Source organism: Porites lutea, chromosome 13 (assembly GCF_958299795.1).
Source record: "Porites lutea chromosome 13, jaPorLute2.1, whole genome shotgun sequence".
Classification (NCBI taxonomy): Eukaryota; Metazoa; Cnidaria; class Anthozoa; order Scleractinia; family Poritidae; genus Porites; species Porites lutea.
The window spans coordinates 13,625,019-13,647,832 of record NC_133213.1 but is presented as its reverse complement, the minus strand read 5'-3'; the positions used below and the strand labels follow the sequence as shown (position 1 = coordinate 13,647,832).

At 40.7% G+C, this 22,814-nt stretch overlaps 1 protein-coding gene across 2 annotated transcripts in view; it reads left to right on the top strand.

Moving 5' to 3' along the window:
- The first annotated feature begins 4,791 nt into the window (after positions 1–4,791).
- The window catches only part of LOC140922610 (sugar phosphate exchanger 3-like), a 54,172-nt gene continuing 36,149 nt past the window's right edge, over positions 4,792–22,814 (top strand). Inside the window, exons 1-5 of one of the 2 annotated variants that reach the window (XM_073372592.1) lie at positions 4,792–4,882; positions 8,325–8,424; positions 9,042–9,074; positions 12,262–12,321; positions 17,588–17,619. In XM_073372592.1, coding sequence (XP_073228693.1) covers positions 4,821–4,882; positions 8,325–8,424; positions 9,042–9,074; positions 12,262–12,321; positions 17,588–17,619 — 287 coding nt within the window. In that variant the 5' untranslated portion in view covers positions 4,792–4,820. Of the gene's footprint in view, positions 4,883–8,324; positions 8,425–9,041; positions 9,075–12,261; positions 12,322–17,587; positions 17,620–22,814 lie in introns of those variants that run through there. The other variant, XM_073372593.1, reaches the window with a different exon arrangement.

The window sequence follows — 22,814 nt, the reverse complement described above, 5'->3', positions numbered from 1 at the left end:
CCTTCGTAACGCTTCAGAGGTCTGGTCTCCTTGTCAGAAGTCACTAAAGGTTAACTTGGGGTTGAGCAAGTTCAGAGACGTGCCACCAGATGGATTTTAAGTTTGACGCCAGGCTAGATGTCTTATAGAGAGAGACTGCTCGGCTTGGAGATGCTGCCTCTTGCTTACGATAAAGAAATACTTTTAGATTTCTCTACAGTTAGACGACAATTTTGTACAATTAGATTTTTCTACAATTACACTTTTCTCTTACTACAACTAGATTTTACGTTTTGCATATATTTTAAATCCTTATATTTTCCTAGGGTAGGCACCCCGCACGGGTATGAGTGTCCCGTTCGTGCCCATCCCTTTTGGGCTTTTAATTCTCTATGCTTGTATGTTTTCAACCTTTTTTTCTTTTATATTTTATTTTTCGATTTGATCTTGCCCGATAAAGCTTGACGTAACATAACAGACCTTACATGGTGGTACCACGCGCTGGGGTCTTAACACGTCCGCCCTATCAAAACAAAACCAGTCGAAGCTCAACTCGTTACCGATGTTTAACAAACTGGGGAGCAGTTCTCAATGGAAAGCAGGCAACAGGCTATTGGGAAAAACAAGTAGCGCGAATTCCCTCATACTACTGGGAGTTGCTGGCCATCCTTCTAGCCATGAAAGCTTTCGAGCACGACTTAAAGCGCAAAAAAGTAGAAGTGTTATCCAACAACGTTGCAGCTGTGGCTTACATCAACCATTTGGGAGGCCCAGCCCCAGTTTGGCGGCCCTGGCCTCGGATGTTTGGATTACCACTTACGAGTTAGGAATCGTGCTTTCCGTTAAGCATATTGCAGGGAAAGAAAATGTCCACGCACACCACCTGTCTCGTCTGTCACTACATAAACCCTATATCGCACATGGGGGCCTCATACGATCGATCGCTTTACCAGATTCACAAACGCTCATCTGCCCCTCTACAATAGCAAGTGTTTCGTTTCAGGCTCCGGTGGCGTGGATGCTCTCGCTCAGGTACATCGGGCATGCCACAACAATTTCTTCAACACCCCGTTTCGTTTAATACCCCGCATACTCTTAGCAGCGTGGTAGCCAGCGCACCCTGGACTCAGACAAAGCGAAAATTGTCCATCCGACCGTAGCCTGCGAATGGCAGAAGTTTCTCCTTGCTCATCGCCGCGGAGGGACGTTTCGCGGAGGAGAAACGTCTGCCGTTCGCAGGCTATTCCGACCGGTTGTACGGCTGCCAAACCGGAAACACGTGTTCCTGCGATCAACTCACACCCCAGAACAGTTACACAATCACAGATGGAAACTCTATGCCTGGCGTATTTCTGGAAGGAAAAATTGACCGCCATGGGGTGGGACCGCCGCCCTGCTTCAGAACTGTCTATACATTGGGCCACGTCCACCTGCGCTTTATAACCGGAAGGTAAACGATTTTTACAGCTCCTGTTCTTCCAATGGCCTACCTTTCCCTCCGGACGACCCCTCTATTATTGCGCCTCACATGTGCCACGTGACCGACAAGTCCCCAAGACCTCAATCTCTGCTCAAGACTACAATAGCGGCCCTCCATCATTTATACAATGCCTTGGACCAGCCCAGCCCCTTAGACTGCGAGGAGATCACGTAACTCCAATTCTTCTAACATTGCCCCTAAGAGTATGATGCACATCCTTGATCTGGGCAACTAGAACCACAGTTGCAAACGTACATTACGCGCACGGAGGCTCACCGCCCTTTCCCTGGAGCACCGCTGTTCATTATGCTTCATCCACCTTTTCGCGCTCTCCGGACGAGCACCACTGGTAACATCATGGAGGAAGTAATCTGTCCTGGAGGATTGGAGAACAAGGGATACTCTGCTGAATCATTTCTCCCCACTAGCGCGACGGCGGCTATTGATTCTGGTGAGAACCCTGACATTGTTATGAAAACTGGTCGCTGGGAGACTGCCTCCGTTTTCAGAGATCATTCACTCGCAACCGTCAATCGATCATACTTACAATGTTTTGTACCACGAGCGACAGTTCGAGCAATACAGGAACTCTCTATTTAGGCAATCATTAAAGTTTATGTTTACTATGTGTAGCGTGACGTAAGTTTCTAAAAACTGTAGTCAGTGTAACTGTCAATTTTCCGTTACGGTCTTGCGACCTTTAGGCGCTCACGTTTCATTCTTTTTTGGTGGGTTGCTGTTTATGTTGTTGTTGCTAATTATTTATCACATTTCTGGCGGAGATGTATCCCTAGTGAGAATAGGCAATCATTTAAGTTTATATTGACCATGTGTAGCGGGACTTAAATTTCTAAAAACGAGTGTTGTGACATTGACAAGTGTTATTACTATGACAATTGTTGTGACTGTGACAGGTGTGTGTGACTGTGACAAGTATTGTGACTGTAACAAGCGTTGCGACTGTATCGATTGTTGGGACTTTGACGAGTCTTCTTACTGTGATGAGTGTTGTAACTACTACGAAGTTAGTGACTATGACAAGTGTTGTGACTGTGACGAGTGTTGTCACTGTTACAAATTTACTTTAAGTTTCATTACAAGTTCACCACTATGTTTGATTTCAGATATATATTTAGATAACTTTCTGTTTCGTGAAATTTAATTCTATGACTGCTTAACTGGAAGTACTCAGTTAAGGGCGTGGCTTCGCAGCAGACTAATTGAGGTCGCGTATGTGACCAGCCTGTGCCCGAAGCCAGCTCACTTGAGATTATTGGACGTATGTATGTATATCACCGCATTTGCCTCGATTTCAGGTATGGTCCTCGAAATCGAGGCTCTTTCGTTCGCAGTCAATCGATTCAGAAAGAAAACAAAAGGACAGCTGAAAGAACACTCGGAACACAAATAAAGGGTGATGTGGAAAACTTTAAGCCCGGGAGAGATCCTGTTTCGTATAGAAAGCCACGTTTTTGCAAGCGACAAGTATAAATGCAGGTGATGGTAAAAAATTCCCGTGAATGAACGGCGATACGTTTCTCAGAATATTTCGAGCAATTCCTGGAACTCTACGGTAATTAAAGTCGGTGTTTTGGCTAAATTTGTATTTAATTGATAAATTGCTTTAGCTTTTAAGAAATTTTCTAGAAAGTGTGACAAGGTTTATTATCCCTTGGTAGTCAAACGTTTTATACATGACGGAAGCAAAGATTGAAACTGATTTGATACTCTAGCGAAGCGTTTATATGAACCAGTTTAATATTGAACTCGATTGGAAATTCACTCCTTCACTCAGTTTATTGCTCGCGTGCTCTTTACTTTATCGTGGACAGTTTTCAGACAAATAATACGCTGGTTTATTCTCACTGACTTTTATACAATGTAGTTTGATATAAACACTTATTTTGGTTCAAAGTTTAGCTTTTATCGATCGCCTTCGTGTCGTGTAGCGTTACATAACAGTTATTTGTCACGGTTAACGTCAAATACCAACAATCGAAATAGACTGCAACTGACTCAAATTAATTGAAATCGTGTCATGCTTTACTCGCAGCACTTCACTTGCCATTGGACTACTAGTTTAAGATATAATAGTTCAGTAATACCAATGCAACATCTATTTCTCTGTAAGTATCCACCAAAAGGCGTGGTTCCATCCATAGAAATACACATCGCAATGTAGGTGATCATGGTGAAATTTTGAACCTGTTGATTTCTTCCTCGAAATGCTATTTTTTTTTGCGTTTTCTTATATAATCAATTTCCCAGCCGTATAATTGGAAGTCTGGAAGTACATATTTGACAGGGGGCGTGGCGGCCTACCAGCCAGTTATATTATCAAGTTGCAACGGATTCAAAACGCTGCCGCAAGGCTCATCTCCTTGAATACCACGCGTTTTGATCACATTTCTCCTGTTATGAAAGACTCGCATTGGCTACCAGTTAAATACCGTATAATGTTTAAATTGGTTGTATACACAGTCAAAGCTCTACATGGTAGTGCTCCCACAGATATTGATCAATTAATTGGACTTAAGCCAGTCAAATTATAACCTGCGATCAAATACAAAACACTTACTGCTTAATCTGCCCAACAATACCATGAAGACAACAGGAGACAGGGTGTTCTTTGCAGCCGCGCCAACCCTGTGGAACGCCCTTCCAGACGAGTTGAGAGCTTTGGGCATTCCCAAAACTTTTATGGCACGGTTAAAAACTCATTATTTTAAATTACCTTTTCGCTTATAACCTTTATTATTTTAACATAGATTTTTTGCACGCGTATAAAATATTTTTATCTAGTATCCATTTATTAACTATTTAGAAAAGCTGTAATTTTTTTCTATTTCATTGTAGTATTATAAGCATTGTAATGTCAAGCGTATTAGATCTTATTATATGGAGGAGAGTGTTTTACTGGGAACTAAACCACTCGTAGATTCCATACGCCACTTCATCCGGGACCCGAGTGGCGTATTTTCCGTATGTCACCTTTGTGAGTGTCGTATCGTTCAATGACGTCACGATTCCCGCCTTTTGCTTTTGTTGAATTGGTTTCTCCATATAATAAAAAGAGCATTACACGTTGGCTCGAAGATATGAATTTTATGTTCGAGTGGTAAGAACAATATCTCACGAGTGAGCGAAGCGAACGAGTGAGATATTGTTCTTGCCACGAGAACATAAAATTCATATCTTCTCGCCACCGTGTAATATCCTCTATATATACCCATGTATTTTGCGCTATATTCTTTGCGTGTAACTGAGCTTGGGTTACCTGTGGTGCGAACCACCATGATACAAGGCTTCCATATACATGAAGTAGTGACTGTGCGATTTCATGTGATTTTCGTAAACAGGAATGGCGAGTAGCAAGAAGTGGACCTTGCACCACTTAGTGGTATTTCTTCTCACGTTTCTGAGGTATGTGTACTTCTTTCACACAAGACAAATGAAAACGATATCGTGCAGATACAGATTTTTGTAAGCTGTTACTCGAGCTTACAAAAAAAATAATACTGTTGTGTCTTTACTCCGATCTTCAATGATGTCTGATGATAACATAGAATGTTAGACTTACTCTAAGCAATGCATAGCAAAGTAAATACAGTCAAACCCCGTTAATACGGACACTGAAGGGACCACAGAAAGTATTAACGGGGTGTCCGTATAAAGCAAGTCTTGTTATTAAAGTAAAAACAACAACGCCTTTAACAAAATACCAAAGAAATAGAAGAGGACATATGCATTGTCGAATTTCACTTCTCGAACCATCACAAAGGCGTCATTACGCGGCTTAAGGCCACGGAAACACTTAAAAATCGCTCTTTTATAGATTACTTTATCAAAACCCTTCTCTGCATATCTTTTTTAATGCTAAAAATTGACGTCTACAAATCATCCTATCCGGTGTACAGTAGCCTATTCCAGGCTCCGAGATAGTCGAAAGATAGAAAGTGTGAACATGAAAATAAAACTGGAGAAATCTGGGGAGAAGAAGGGTGGCGAAGCCTGTCATAATTTCTTTAAATGGCTTGTTCCGGTATACTAGCTCTCAGATTGGTTTGACAGAGGTTATATCAACACTTCTCAATGCAGCTTGTTTCTGTCACTCAGAAAGATGGTGTAGGGTGTCCAGGCGTGTTAAATAGAGGAATCCACAAACTTCTTTGTTCAATGAACGTATTTATGAGATTTCCCGCTCATAGGAGCGTCGAGGAAGGAACAGAAGACCTGCCTTGTAAACTTGGTGTGTGGAAAAGAATGATGTTTTGCAACCCTGCCGACTGACTTTGGCAAAAGTTTGACATCTCAGCTGTATTCACGTTTGAAAAGACTCACATTATCTTTAGGAAAACAAGCTGGAGTTTAAAAATCTTTACTTAAAGAGCAATCATGACTGAGTCACAACGCAATTATTCTCCATAGCTGCATTCCATTTTTCAGAATTTAGATCTGTAAATCACTATCCATGAAATTTTAAATTTCCTGTAAAAAAGAAAACTAATGAGCTTGGCCTAGTGTGACAAAATTTGCAGGAAACCATCACATTCATGGGCGAAAGAAAGTCACCCTTAGTTACTCAGATCTAGAAGGCACTTTGGAGAAAATTAAACAACCTAAAATGACAAAATCATTATGCGTGTCATGACCTCTCAGCATGAAACAAGCAGCAAAAATCACATTTGCTCTGTTAAAACGTATAACCCTCCAGAGCATAATCTACCCGCAAGAGAAAAAATTCATTGGAACAAGCAGCATTTGATATGAGGTACATGTAATAATTGTGTGTTGCCTACCTACCCCCTTTTTACACTCTGAAGGGATTAGCCCAGTCAGATACCCCTTCCCCCTTAAACAGCTTTTTTGCATCATGGAATTGGCCTAATATTGTCCTTTTCGTCTGGGTTCTTTAGTCCTCATATCGCAAAGGCTTTGAAGTGGAATAATTCCACTTCCATTATTGTGGCATGTATAAGAATTTTACTTTCACTAACACCAAATACTATTTTTTTTTTATGCGGTACTTCTCAATTTCACATCTTCCATTGGGTTAAAACTATAAATTGAATTCTAACTCCTCCTTTTCACAAAATTTAGAGTTCCATTTCCAGTTGCCTGTGTAGTATGCTTTCATATCCAGGCTAATGTTGGGGAGATTAGACTGTGTGACCAGCCAAAGGAATGTTTGTGTGTGAGGCAAGAAGCTGGTGCTACTGCTTTATGCTAGTCCGCTATCCATTTCTCTCAGTTTTACCTTTCTACAGTTGTTTTTATATATATACACAGTACATAGTCCACGTTTCATTCCTAGCCTGCATTTTATACCTAGTCCGTGTTTTATACCCAGTCCGTAGTCGATGGTTCGGAGTCGGCAGTCCTCATTTTATACTGACAGTTTTGAAAGGCAATTCAGTCACTCTGTGAGGAAAGATTAAACAATTTAGGTAGGATAAATTTGTTTTGTTCAAAAATAGTGTAAAGTTTAGCATAACTGTGGCAAGATCTGGTGAAAAAATGTGGATCATGGAGATCCGTCCTGCTGCATTAACAGAGCTTGCCCTTTGCAGAGTGCTACCCAACCTCCTAAGGGCTGTGCTTTTTATAAGGGGTGTTTTGGTACCCCCCGGAAGCAACAAATTTAAATACAATACATCCAAATACAGTCAGTACACCCATGAACACAGTGCTCCTCTATTGTTGTCATATGTTTGTCCATATGAAGCTGACAAAATTAGCAAAATTTGGTTTTGAACATTCATGACTCTGCACAAAATTAACAATAAGTTCATGCGTCAGTGTGCGTATGTTGAGATATTGAGCACGCAGGAAGTTTGGAGAGCATGAAAGAAGCATAAGAGTGCGCCTCAAGCAACTCTCGCCTCTATAAAAATATTTATAAACAATGGAAAGAACAAGGCTGATTTTACAGCTAGGATTTATTACCAATATTTCAAAAGGCATGGCCTTTGTTCGTATTGAGTATATATTCCTACATTGTAACTGTAAAATCAGCCTTGCTTCTTTTCGTTGTTGAGAGATTCAGTCTTAGAACATTTAGTTAGATGATCCATTCCTGTGGCTGGTTTATTATACAATGTAGGAGGACAATGCCCATGGGTGAGAGGCCGTCTGAAAAATAAAAAAGGGCAAATGCAGCATTTTGAGGACAAGGTCTAGCCAAGGTTATTAGCCGGGGGAGGAGGGTACTCTTATGTGGAGTATAATTATGGGGATGTGCGGCTGGACAGGGTATGGTTTTTGTTCTCTCTGTCCTAAACAGGGTATATAATTTTGCATGAGTCTATCCTAAACAGGGTATGCAATTTCACAGAAGGTCTGTCCTAAACAGTGTGCATGATTTTTGCACGTCTGTTCTAATTATAAACTGGGTGTTTCATGCACGATCGCTTTCATCTTAGTGCAAACAATTGCAGATATTTAGTATGTCATTTGCAAGACCAAGAAACTACCTTGAAGAAGCAATGACTGTGACATGATTTTCTCAATTGCAATTGCCAACAAATTACTTTAAAACAACACCGCGTGCATTTTGTCCTTTGTCCTAAACAGGGTAATAAAATTGAGGGAGTTGTCCTAAACAGGGTACTAAAATTGAGGGTGTTGTCCTAAACAGGGTATGTATTTTAGGAATTTTTTGTCCTAAACAGGGTCAGGGTTTCAAACCCTCAGCGGCTCACCTATACCCAAATATTGGTCAAGTTATTAACCTCTGATAGTCCAGCAAACCAGAAAGGACAAGCTGAACTGACTGGAATTTTGTTAAGTTATAACATGACTCGACTGACAACCTCAGATGACTCGAACTGTTGCTTTATAGTGACTTATTTGTCTTTTTTTGCAGCTATTCTTGTTTCCATGCCACAAGGAAGGCATTTAGCAATGTCAAAGATTCCATGCAGAAGGAATGGACAAACCATTCAGTAACCTTGGATCCACAACAGGTAAATTAAGAAAAAATGTTGTTTAAGGTAGATACATGTACAGTGTATACGTTATAGGTAAAATATGTTGTCTGGTGAAACCTGTATTCAACATACAGTGTATTAAGCTTAATTTTCTTCTAGGCCTTCTCAAACCTAGAAATGGGTTCCAGGGTCACAAAGGTACATACAAACATACATACATGTTTTTTATTTGGAGTCTTATAAAAAAATTCCAAAAATTCCTAAAGTACCCCCCCCTCCCCTGAAATACACACACATTTGATTATTGCTGAAAGATACACAATGTACCTTTGACCTTACCTTAGTTTTGATGTTTATGTTGCAAGTTTCATTTGTTTGAGAAAGACAAGTTAGTGTCATCCTTAGTGCAAAAGTTTTAGTCTAGCCTGAATTATATGCACCAGCCCCCTTCAGGTAAGTGCCCCCTTTCAAATAAGTGCCATCCCCCTCTTGGCTCAAAATAATTAAAGCATCTTGGCCACTTAGTTGAGCATTTACAACTTATATCAAGTAACAAAGTGCATGTTAGTAATTATATTGTTTGATTATTTTGTTGTTTTTATGTTTTCATACATGTAGACAACATTTTTGGTTTTTGTTGCTTTTTCAAACAGGTGTGGGAAAACAGCGGTTTCTTCATAGATGAGGTGATAAAGAATTTGCATGTACTTTTATAAGTGTTTCTATAAATTCTACCGGAAAGTGCAAAATCCGACGGTGGACAGTAATTATTTATGCTAAGATAGAAACGGCCTCTTAATATCCCTCTTACACCCCTTCCAAAAAAATATTGAATGTATAGTCCCACAACTTATTTAAACGAAATTAGCCTTCAAGTGACCTACAACAGACTTAACATATCAAAGCTTGCAGAAAAAGCATAGCAAAGCATCCTTTCTAAAAGACAAAGGTCGTTGAATTTTAGGGAGAGTCCTTGAAAAATCCTTGAATTTCATTTCTCCTTGTAAAGTCCTTAAATTTCTGTGCAAGTCCTTGAAAGGTTCTTGATTTTCTTCAGCTTTGAATGTAGAAAAGTTTTTTTTAATGCTTTTTTGGTCGTCCAAGACAGAATATGTCATAGCTCAGATCAGAGAAGTTAATGGTGATTTACATAAAGTGTTTTTATGTTTTATGTAAGAATTGACTATCAATTTAACACAAGTGAACTGAAAAATGCATATGTTGGTGGAGCAAACAGTTCAATGGTTAAAGTCCTGTTACAATGGACTGGGAATGTGCATTTTTTCCAATTTCCTGTTAGGTGGTCCTTAAAAGAGGCCCTGCCGTCGGGGTGGGGGGTCGCTCGTCTGAATTTTAAAACATCTCGTGTCGGTGTTTATAAATGCTTCATGTCGCTGTCGGAAAGTGAACGCCCGTTGTTCTGAAAGTGAACGCTTGTCGCTCGTCTGAATTGTAGAACATCTCGTATCGGTGTTTATAAATGCTTCATGTCGCTGTCGGAAAGTGAACGAAAATTCTTGGTCATCGTCGGAATTTTAGAAAAGGGGATAGAAATGCGTTGTAAAGAAACCATTACAATTGTGCAATTTCTCAGTTATTATGTCGAACGTATCGAACACCTATACATCGCCATTCACAATTGAGTGATCCACGTTCAACATTTTAAGACTACACCTGTAACTGACCTGATAAATCGTGAAGGTACGGTGGTCTACTCTGTGAGAGCGGTTTGAAGGTCGGTGGTTAGGTTACCTGCTTCCTGTTCTCTTCATCGTCGTCAACGCCGTGTTGCTTACAAGAAACTTAAGTCTGGATCACATTGTCCCTCTTCACCTATAGTGGGTACGACGATCATAATGCTGGCAGGGGATTGAAAGCCTTGTGATGTTCTAACATCCCGTTCATGGAGATGTAGTATCTTTGAACTAGTTGCTTCACGCTACATCTAGGGAAGAAAGCGCCAATTCGCTCATAACATTTACCTTTCCACCTTACAAATCAAAACGTGACGTGAGCAAAGCAAGGAAAGCATACAAGAGATGTAAAGAGTGCATAAAATTAAGCTATGTGATGGACAACCTCATGCCCAGGTCTCCGAGGAGTTGTGCAGGGTTGCGTAAATGAAGTGTAACGCAGACGTTCTTAAGGTCACGAACGCCGACTGGAAGTCACTCACGCCAGTGTGAACATACTGCACCTGTGTTTACATCCGTGAGGTCAGGTCGCCGATGCCAGAACGCCACTTTTTAAGTTCAAGATAGAACGCGAGAATCTAGTACCCGAAAGTTCGCGTTTGGGTAAGAATCATTTGGTAATTTAATTGTTGACTTAAAACCAAGGACAATTCTTCTGCTATTCATTCGGCGTTTTCAGCGATGTAAACAACAGGTATAAAACAGTCTCCAACTCTACTTTTGGACTCAACTGGTTGACCCGGCTGACTCAAGCTGACTGCAGAACTGGAAAGATGGCAAAATTTACGGCATTTTCGTAAGATTTACTCGATTTCTTGTCGATGCGAATCATCATCAAGTGAACTGATGTTAATATGACAATGGGGCATAGAAAATGTACGAGTCCTCTTCAGCGACAAAGATCTTTCTGAAATTCGAAATTCTATGGGTGAAGACATTTCAAATAGCAAAAGTAAACACAGACCAGACGTCCGTGACTCGCGTTATACCAAACACCATTCAATGCACAAACGCCGTACTCGATCCATACCAGGCTCAACCTTCCCGACGTCCGTGACCTCAAGAACGTCCGCTGCTTAAGCTTTCTAATGAGATGTAATGCCGGCGTCGCGACTCTGGGCACTTAAGACTGAAACACCAACCCTCTGGGAGACTGTGACATTTGAGTAGAGGTTTGTGTTTACAAGAAAATGTTACCCTGACACCCTGTATGTGGGTTGGTGTTTTAATCTGACTAGTGCAAAGTGTCCGCTGAGCTTAATTCACTCTATTATTACATGATTACATGAAACTTCATAGAAAGAACAGCAATTTACAACGACATGTCTAGGTATAAAAGTTATCTAAACTCCATTGAAATTAAAAGGTTACCCATTTTAGTCCATTTACCTGATTTAATATTTCTCATACATGCCTGATTTTTCGGAGGGAGAGAAGCGACGACCGGAAATGCGTATGCTGTTCGCAGGCTATGTTTGAGTTGGTTGTGCACAACCAGAAACACAACTCTTCAAGTCTATCAAGAAACGTGCCAGGCATAACCCCCCCCCCCCCCCCCCATCCATTTTGGACCGGATCCATGAACCACTTACATATATATGAACCTGGTCCCTGGACCCTATTTTTGGTCTCCCCACCCCCCTCCCTGAAAAAGGGAAATTAAGGAAGGACAAATTATTGATAAACATGATGCAAACATACTTGTTATTTGTTTTGGTTTTTTATCCACTGTCACACACGGGTAAATTTCTTCATGCTGCAAAAGTTATTTATTGGGTAACATGGAAAGGGCAGTGGGGCATGATCCAGAACGAAGGTCGTTTTAACTGTGCATGTGGAAGGAAAAAAGAAAACAGCAAAAAGAAAAAATATCCACAAAGCTGAGCAAACATCTTACTAATCATTAGAATCACACAGCCTGGCTGCAAGCAAATGTATCAGACAGCATTGTGTACATAGGAGTAAATATTAATGTCAGTGTCAGCACTTTCAAACCTTATCTTTGCACTATTACTTTATGTAGGTTGAAGCTGGCGTTAATGTTTATTGTTCATTTCTCCTTTTGACTGCTTTAAAAAAGTGTCCATTGACCCGGTCCAAAATGGGGGTCCATGGAGCAGGGGCGCCTGGGTCCACGTTTTGTCCTCACCCGCTGACATGAAGCTGTTATTTCACACAGCACCATGCTGAGGTTTTCCTAGGTGCAATGGATACAACCTTCCTCCTGGCCTATGCTGTGGTAAGAATTATGCTTTTCAAATATGTAAAATACGTGATTGAAGTAGTCACTGGCTCGGACCATTTTAATTCCTTTTTGTCCCTTAAGTTAACAACAAAGTAAAGGGAAATCGCCTTACTTCCCCTTCTTTGTGGAGACCTTTACTTACATAACCAGCAGGGTCAAAAGCTTGCTTTTGACGGAATAGATTCATAAGCGGCTTCAGCTGTATTCAGGGCACGAGTTATGGAAAAAGAGCAACACACTGCAATAATATTGAATGGCAAGTAATGAATAAGAAAATGAATAGCAATTCAATGGAAGATGTGCAAAAACAATACTTTCATTTTAGTTCAAGAATGGGGAGTAGCCCGTCTGAAATGTTTCCAAAAATCTTGCGATCTGTAGTCTCACGATCGCTGCATGACATTTGCAGACTGCAGACTGTTGTTTTCACAAATTGTTATTTGACCACAGGGCACCCAGACTCACAACAGCCGCCTCGAAGCTAAATTATATGATTAGTATGGGAATTTATCGTAAGATCGATAAAACATCAAAACTTGCTAAAATGACGTTTTAAAGCAGGAAACAGTAACAAAACAACACAGAGACATCTCATGAGGTATGTATACTTAAATGGCAGTTTATGTGCATTTTCACCGTTTTACAAATCTTACGATACATTTCCATACAAATCCTAATTTCGAGGATGCTTTTGTGAGTGTAGGCTCCCTGTGATTTGACTGACAACGAAATTGTAGTTATACACATGTACTGAGAAAGGTGACCATGGTAGGAATATGACCTCGTTCCCAGGCTTCTAAGAAAGTAAGAAAAAACATGGCGATGGTCTGCCCGCGTTCATGGCTTGTTTCTCTTTTGCTCTTCGGGGAACCGAGGTATTGTTTTCTGAAGGAAGCATACTAAGTAAGGAAAATAGATTCTTATTTTTTTTGAGAAAAAAAAGAAGAGGAAGAAGAAGCAGTGCAGGGCATAAGTAAAAATTTTCCAGTATTCCAGGGTTTACAATTCCAGCTGCGCCCAGCACCCCCCCCCCCCCCCCGGGCTGATCCCCGGGCATTAGCATTTTTTTTGCCTTGGATAGCAAATTCCCGGGGGTGAGGACTCTTAAGCTGTCAAATTTCCCGGGGTGGGGACAAAAAAAGAGGGCAAATGCCCCGTCCTCCGTCAACACTGCAACATTTTTCATTGATCGCACAGTTGAGTATAGTGCCATTTTAAGCATTTTTATGTGCGATTTTTTGTTTCAATTAACTTAATAGTGCTACTCTAATTAAGACTTCACGCCGTGAGGACACCAGTTTATGGTTTTAGTATTGTTATAAAATCATTGACATTAGTGCGCTTTAAAGTTATCTGTAATGGATAGTTTTATAAATAAGAAAGGATTTTCTTCAAATAATATCAACAGAAATTTGATTCAATGACCAAAAAACGTTGATTCACGTCGATAGCTCCCGACATGTAATTCTGGCTTGATAAGTAATTTAGAAATGCATGCATAAAATCGAGAACATACCTCTACAATCCTCTTCAATTTTTTCCTTGACAGATGAGCCAATCAGCTTGTTCTTTTCAGTTAAATCCTCAGCGTAGTTATATTCTGATAGGAAACCGCGTGCGTGTCAAAAGTTGGGGTTTGCCCTGGGGTTGACAAATGCCCGGCCCACGGGCAGCGCAAGATTTGCAAATGCCCCACTCCCGGGACTGACAAGGCGGGCAAATGCCCCGCAGTAGCTGGGGTGGGGGGGGGGGGGGCTGGGCGCATCTGGATTTGACTGATGCGTTAGTTCATTTCTGGTATATTCTAACTTTCCGCTGACAAATTCCTCAAACAAATCGCATGTTTATATTCCAATATTCGCTTCCTCCCGCGGTGAAAACACTGTATAAGACAGTGTTCCTGTGCAATATCCCACGGCATCTAAAACTTTCTTTGCTGAAGAATACTTCTTAGTCAAATATTAGTCGGCTACCTTTTATAATCATACAACGATAACCTATTAAGAAGAAAAAGAAAGAATCGCACCTGGAATCCGAAGCCACCATTTGGTTGTTCTTCTAGACCTTTAACAGCCAAAAGCAACTTGGGATAGAGGCTGAGGTAACTTTACGCGGGAAATATCAACCTCGTACCCAGGCCCAGGCTACTTTCTTACTTTCTTGGAAGCTTTATTGATAATGACGTCACCTTTATTAGTGCCGTAAAATTCCGAAAATAAGCCCCGGGGCTTATATTTTTCAAAGGCCCTCTTTGAGGGGCTTATGTACGGAGGGAAATTTGCGTTCCAAAATCGATTGGGCTAGCTACTTGTACTAGGAAGGAAATTTACCATTTTTGCTTTGTTTTACTTTCTATTCGAGGGAAAATTCCGAGTACAAGCCGGGGGGGCTTATATTCGGAGGGGCAATTTAACGGAGGATTCTTTGCATGACGATTTTGGGAGACTTATATTTGGAGGGGCTTACGGTATGTTTTCAACGTGTATTATCTTACAATCAGTGTCTAACAGTCTGCAGTCTGCGGTCTGCAAATGTCATACACCGTCTCACCATCGTATTTTGGGCTACTGTTATGAATGAACATCGACAGATAAATAACTTAATTTCTTGAAAATTTTTATTCAAAAACCCATAAGTTAATCTTAAAAGCAATTCACGTATAACACTAACTGGATCCTGGATCCGTTCACGCATGTTAAATCAGCTGAGCACATGGGAAAAGAATCACATATTATTTCAAATGCACATTTTGTGGTTTTTCTTTCACGCCAGTGCGTCAAAATGTAGAAAACATCCATGAAACCTTTCTAAACACAAAAATTCCCTTTTAAAAATGTACTTTCTGTTACCATAGAGTACAGAATGTTCCTCAGGTTTCTTCAGAAACCTCGCTGCTTCGGTTGGTTGAAAACTACCCTGCGAGCAGAGGCTACATTTTGGCGGTATGAGCTGGCGTGCGAAAAGTAGCTACTTTTCGAACGCAAGCTCATACCGCCAAAATGTAGCCTCTGCTCGCAGGGTAGTTCAAAACAAGCCAAGCGCTCTGATCCACCATGAAGAAAAAAAAGTTGAATTCCTCGCAAGACAGTTTCATAGCGAAAAGCTCTCGTTTGTCCACAAAAAGGAATTTGAGCATTCTTTTGAACTTTCTCTTTCCACTTGTGTCTTTTATCGGCGTATTTTCAATCTTGAAATGCAAAACGTTAGTCTTGAAAACCACGACATGATGACACACGCCAGCCCATTTGACTTTTGTGAGGGAGGGGGATATGGGTGATTTAGTTTGGGTAAGAATTTTTTCCCCAGACCTCTAGTTAGAAATTTTTTCCTGACAGATAACGGTGTTAGATTTTTTCTTAGCATTATATACGTTATGAGGGACGCACGTACACATACGAACATAAGATCTTCTTAATTTAACCAATGGGACAAGGGCACCCAATGACTGTTTTCTGTGAAATGTCTGTTCGGAGAAGCAGATGTTGCCGAGAATTCTCTATTACTTTAGGATAGCTGAAAACTTTTAGAAAACCGTTCCATTCATGTACAATTTTTGAACGTTATCTAATAAATTCCCTGTGATTTTATAAAGTTTAATTTTTCACATTTCACTCCTCGTGTAAGGCTATTTTTTGTAGAAAAAAGAAAACCTAAAATTTTTGGATTCAAATGATAATTATTATGTGATAGAGGTAGGACTCAGTAAAAGTCTCACTTTTGTAATACGTTCTATTGCATCTCTAAATTTTCTGGAAAATAGTGCCGAAGCCCTTGTAATTTCGAAGAGACTCAAGTTCCCCTAGCAAGACCGAACAGATACAAATTTTATAGCGCTGCTTAGAATGTATTTTAGAGATCCAAAATGTGAAAAGCCTAAAATGTGTTTGCAATGTACATTTGTATTTAGGAGAAAACTGTCGTTGGGCTCCCCTGATGGGATTCATGTCTTCCCCAAACCTTTCAACACCTTTCAAATTAAGGCAGCGCTGTTTACTTAACGAGTGCACAATCACAATAAAGTGGTGAAGTTGATGAAGATGGTGAATCTGATGAAAATGGCGAATCTGGTGAAAATTTGTCATGGGTTTGGTGAATATTGAAATTAGATGGCAAAAGAGGCCCCTTGGTGAGTGGCAATTTTGACGAATCTGGTAAAAATGGACCAGAGAACCTGCCAGCAATAGTCAAAAGCGCAATTCTGGCAAAAAAATTGCATCGTGGGGCTCCTTTGCCAACTCATTTGAATATTCAACAAACTTTGACTAATTTTTTGCCAAATTCATCATTTTTGTCCGAACCGCTTTATTTACCAAATCATTTGTACATTTTGACATTTTTCACCAAATTTGCCATCACTTGTCAAGGGGCTCCTTTGCCACTTTTGTGAATTTGTGCAAACACTTTGGCAAATTCCTGCCAAATTTGCCATTTCCCCAAATTCACCATACATGTATCCGTCAAAATTTTCCACTGTAATGGGGTCCGTTTGCCACTTCATGTTTGAATTTTTGCCAACGCTTTGGCTAATCTTCACCAAATTCGCCATTTTGCCAAATTTACATGTACCATATTCGTCTAAATTGCCACTTGTTATAAAACCCTGTTGCCAAATCATTTGAATATTCACTGAACATCGACAAAATTGATTTTCGCCAGGTTCCCCTTTTTCTGTAGCACGTGCATTTCTGGACATAATTATCTCGTAGCACCACAACAAAACCCTTCCTGAATTGGGACTGGACCTCTCTCCTTATCATATATAACCCTCTCCTGGGACCTAACCTGATCAATTTACATCACAAAGTTCAAGAGATTTGTCTGAACAAAATATCTGAATTTCAAATTCGTTTTTACTCTGAGGTTTGCAACTCTTTAATGAATGAATAAACAACTTTGTTAACGTGTCAAAATCTTCTAGCTGGCCACAGGTAGCCTACTAATCGCGGACACCCAAAGAAAATGCTACTGTAACATGTGCAAGTTAAATAAAAAGAAAAGAAGAAAACAGACTAAATAGATGAAGGTGCCTAGTCATTATTTAATAGTAATGATATATTAACTAACGTAGATCTGGAACTCTAACATTTGAGGATTTGGTTGTCTTCATGCAAAGTAAGAAGTTAATTAACCACGCTAGAAATAAGTTACCTAAAACATTTTTACAGAACATAAAATCAGGAATGAGAGAATGCATAGCTCATATGCAATCAGCCTGAGGTAAACAAATAACATGAATGTGTTTTTTTCATTTTTGCCACAGGGTCTGTATATAAGTGGAATTTTAGGAGACAGGTATGGATGGTTTCCTACTAATCATTTGCATACAATGATTAGTTCATCGTAAAATACTTTTGACAAGTGTCACCACCTTTTTAATACAGTTGTTTAAACTTGCAACGTAATAAACATTTTTGGTCGCCAGATGGCATTAAGAAGTCATCAAAATTTTTCCTTTTCTTTAAAGGTCTCATGAAAAGAAAACATTATTATGAATATTTTATGCTCATGCGAAATCAGGCTTGCTCCAGCGATGGCAAAATCTCGTATTTGTTTGCTGCGACTGCCAGGCCACTTAAACCATATGATTGTCATGGTTTCCATATGATTGTCTGGATCATCCCGATCCCCTCAGTCATTTCAAAAAATTTGGAGCGATCTGAACGACTGTGACGATTGGTAGTTTCCATATAATCGTCTCCATCGCCTCAAAGATAAGAGACGCAGGGTCGTCAGCGATGTCGCTGGGTCAGACAATAGAATTTTTATGCTCGTTTCGCAAACAAGCCAAACATAATGATGGATTTTAATCGGAAAGTAAACCTTATGCTTTGCTATTTGCTTTTTCTCTCGATTTTGTGGCGTCGAGAAGCTACAAACGTTCCACGAAGACATAGTATCACCTCGAGAACTTCTCACTTTCTTGTTAACCGAATATGGTGTCCGATCTTTTTTGTGATTTTACTGCGAGCTAGATACGCTCAAGACAAAGAAGTCCAGTTTACAGTCAGTCAAAGCGGTTACTGACATACAGACCCGTTTTCAAGTGAATTCAAGCAACTGAAAGCATAAGCAGTTTAGTTGACCGGACCACGTGCATTCATAGTGCAATGCCGACCGACTCGTCTCAAACTTCTTCAGCAGCGGCAATGCCGCAACTGCAATAATCAGTGTTCCTTCAAATTTTCCAGTACCAAGCGCTTTGGTTTGCCGAGTAGGTCTCACCAGTAACTGGGAATTTGTTAAAGAACAGTGGCAGGATTACAGAGTACCAACAGGTCTAGATCAAAAGAGTCAAGCGATTCGTGTAGCGACCTTCCGTTGAGTTATGGACTGTCTCCAGATCTTTCTGAATCTTGGCACTGAGGAAATCAGACAATTGTCTGCACTAGAAGTTTATTTTCTACCCAAAAGAAATATGGTGTAAGAAAAGTACGTTTTCAATTCCTGTATTCAAACACCTGAGGAGACAGTTGACAGCTATGTCAATAGGTTGAGGAACCTAGCATCCTCTTGCCAGTTTGGAACACTCACTGAGGAGATGATTCGTGATAGGCTTGTTATTGGCATACAGGATAACGACACAAAAGCTAGATTGCTCAGGGAGAAAGATTTATCTTTGAATAAGGCCTTTGACGTGTGCAAATCAATGGAGATTACAAACAAGCAGCTTAAGTCGCTTCAGCACAAGAGCAAACAGTCGAATGAATAGCTTCACCTACATGTATTCAAGACAAAAGTAAAACCAAGAAAAGCAAGAAACCAAGACCCTCCAATCCGGGCAATACAACTAAAGGTCCAAAGAAAACGTGGAAATGCAATTTATGTGGCCAGGCCAAATGGTATTCAAAGCTCACCGATCGCCCAGCTTATGGTCAGCAATGTAGAATTTGCAAGAAGATGAATCACTTCAGCAAAGTGTGTTTGTCAAGTAAAGATAACAGGGAAAAGGTTTATTTTGCAGAAGAAGCAGAAGTCGATGATTATGATTCAGAGGAATCCTTACTGAAGAAGATAGAAGAAATTTCTGCAGGTAAAGGGCGTGGAACGCAAATGACATCCAGTATTACATTCTGGTAGATGGTGATGAGAAAGTAGTCTCAGTTAGACACTGGTTCCACCTGCAGTGTGATCAGTTTCAAAGATCTAGTTCAGCTGTTACAAGATGGCAATCCTCCTCTAAACATCTCCATATCCACGCTCAAATTGTTTGATGGTACCCTGATGCAACCAGTAGGTGTAACCACCCTTATCGTAGTAAGAAGAAGAAAACACTACGACCTGCAATTCCAAGTAGTAGAGAGCCCTAATAAGCTCGTTCTTTCAGCTGAGACCTGTGTGCAGTTGGGTCTTCTTAAGGTGGAGATAGAACCATACGAAGAGGTCCACTCCTTGGAAAGGATGTGTTTGAAGGACTAGGACATGTTTGGGACACAGCCATTATCACTGATCCTAAGGTAAAGCCCATACAGCGCTCTCAGCGCCAGTCCCAGTTGTCCTCAGAGATAAAGTTAAAGCAAAACTGGAGGACTTAGCAAAGGAATCGTGGAAAAGGTCAACATACCAACAGAATGGATTAGTTGCATGGTTGTAGTCAGCACGCCAAGTAAGACAAGAATTTGTCTTGATCCCCAAGATCTGAATAAAGCAGTTATTCGCCCCAAGAACCAAATGTCAACTCTGGATGAATTACTACCAAAGCTCAGTGAAGCGAAGGTGTTCAGTACATATGAATGCTAAGGAGGATTCTATCAGGTTGGATTAGATGAGCAGAGCAGTCTGAAGACCACATTCTGGACACCATTTGGTCGCTACAAGTAACTGAGGTTACCTTTTGGAATCAATTTAACTTCAGAAGGGTTTGAGCATAAACTGCATGAGAAGCTGGATGGTCTTCCTGCATGGTGTAGCAGTGATAAGGGATGATATATTGGTGATGGGCTTTGGAGAAAATGAAGATGAAGCCAACAGGAATTTTGACGAAAACTTAACCCGCCTACTTGAGCAGGCTCGCAAAGCCAACCTATGCTTAAACAGCAGCAAGATGAATCTTCGTAAGACTAAAGTCAAATTCATGGGTCACTTAATTACGAAAGATGGTGTAAAGCCCGAGCCTGAAAAGATCAAAGCTGTTCAGGAAATGCCAAGGCCCACGTCTAAGAATAAGCTGCTAGGGTTGCTGGGATTGGTAAATTATTTATCTAAGTTTCTCCCGAAGCTGTCAGAAGATGTCCAGCCACTGAGAGAAATGACCGCGAAAGAAGCAAAGTTCATCTAGTCACAGCAACATGAGACAGCATTCAAGAAGTACGAGAGCTTGTAGTCAAACCTTCTGTGCTCAAATATTATGATGTACAAGAATCAGTGGTGGTGCAGTGTGATACCAGTGAAAATGGGTTAGGAGCAGCTCTTCTGCAAAACGGCCAAACCGTTGCTTTCGCCTCACGATCTTTATCACAGACTGAAAGATAGTACACCCAGATAGAGAAGGAGTGTTTGGCTATTGTCTTCTCCTGTGAAAGATTTTACAATCAGTACCTTGCTGGTCGTGAGAAAATTGCAGTTGAAACTGACCACAAGCCATTGCAGAGCATCTTTCGAAAGTGCATTTTTTTCTGCTCCATGTTACCTACATTATACTAGTAACGCTGTAACTCCTCAATCTTGATGTTAACTATAAGCCTGGCACTCAGATGTTTATTGCCGATCACCTATCCAGAGCCTCACTGAAAGCTACAGTGAAGACTCAAGTATTTGCCCTTGAGCTCGAGACACTCAACTCTTTCGACTCCATTAAAATAACCCCTGAGAGGTTAACACAGGTGCAAAAAGCCACAGCCCCTGACTTAGCCTTAGAAACCCTCAAGACAACAGTAGTTACCGGCTGGCCTGAGAGGAAAGTACAATTGCCAATACAAGTGAGAGGTTTTTGGAATTGCAGAGAAGGGATTTCGCTCCCCAATGGGTTTTTGTTCAAAAACCAAAGAGTGATAGTCCCTAAAACCACGAGACCTGAGATACTTTCCAGGATCCATTCAAGTCACCAAAGCCCTTGTTGAGAGATGTTCAGTATGTACCGAATTAAAAAACCAATAATGCGAGTCAGCCAATGTAGTCTCACTAAATTCCTGACCGTCGTTGGGGAAAGTTCATTTAATATGACAAGGGGGGGGGGGATGAAGATATTGAGGGGGGGCTCCGAAAATTTTTAGACACCCGAAGGGGGGGCTCTGAAAAAATTGTTGTGCTAGGAGGGGGCGCTCCGAAAATTTGTATACTTCAAAACCAACACATGACATCATCATACAGATCGGATGGTTTTCAACTCAACAATTTAATGACCTGTACAACTCAGCTATATCACGTGGTTTACAGATATAACAAATGTAGTCTCAGTAATTATTACACTCTTGTTCATCCCAAAAATGCTTTAGAAAATTGTATCACAACTGTATCTCAAGTTTGTCATAGTATAAACCATTGAAGACAATAACGGTAAATATATTTAATACAGTCTAGCGATCTTTTTTCAGGAGAGCAAAGGAATTGAAGGAGGAGGGGCGGGGGGCTCTGAAATTTTTTCGACTACCAAGGAGGGGGCTCCTAAAAAATTGAACCGCTAGCGAGGGGGGCTGCTAAAATTTCAAGCTTCGAGTTTCAATATCTTCATCCCCCCCCCCCCCCCCCCCTTGTCATATTAAATGAACTTTCCCTTGGAGTAAAGTAGCGACAGATTTCTTCTCATTAGTTAAAGCACCAAGAACTACATCACAATTGTAGACTATTTCTCAGATTTCGTTGAAGTTAGTGAACTGCAGGACACTACTTCCACTTCAGTCAACAGGCCCTAAAAGAGCATTTTAGCAGACATAGTATCCAAGATACTGTGGTTTCAGACAATAAATCCCAGTTCAGCAGCCACGAATTTCATGAGTTCTCACTCTCCTGGGAATTTAATCATGACACATCTTCACGTCACTATCCAAAGAGTAGTGTTAAAGTGGAATTGTCTGTAAAGATTGTCAAGCAGCTTTTCAAGAAAGCAGATCGAGCGTGACAAGAAAGATCGCTAGCTAGCCTTACTCAACTATCGTAACACCCCCACAGAAGGTGTAAGTGAAAGCCGCGCTCAGAGGCTTATGTCAAGGAGGACTCGTACCTTCTTGCCTACCACCGAAAGTCTGCTGCGTCCTACAGTAAATCACAGCTCTGTTGATAGTCTTCAACTGAAAAGACTACCATGTCAGACAGATCTTGGAGTTGCCAGAGCTGGCCGAAAGTGAGAGTCGCACCCCTTCGTAAGAATCAAACATGGAAGCAAGGAACCTGCACTGAGAAGCTTTCAGACAGATCATACGTAGTTCAGTTGGGTGGCATGACATTAAGAAGAAACAGGAAGTTTCTGAAACCTGCAAGGGAACGGTCAGTACAAGTAAAGCCAGATTCCAACCTTGACAATGATGTACATAGAGAACCTGTGCGGCGCTGTT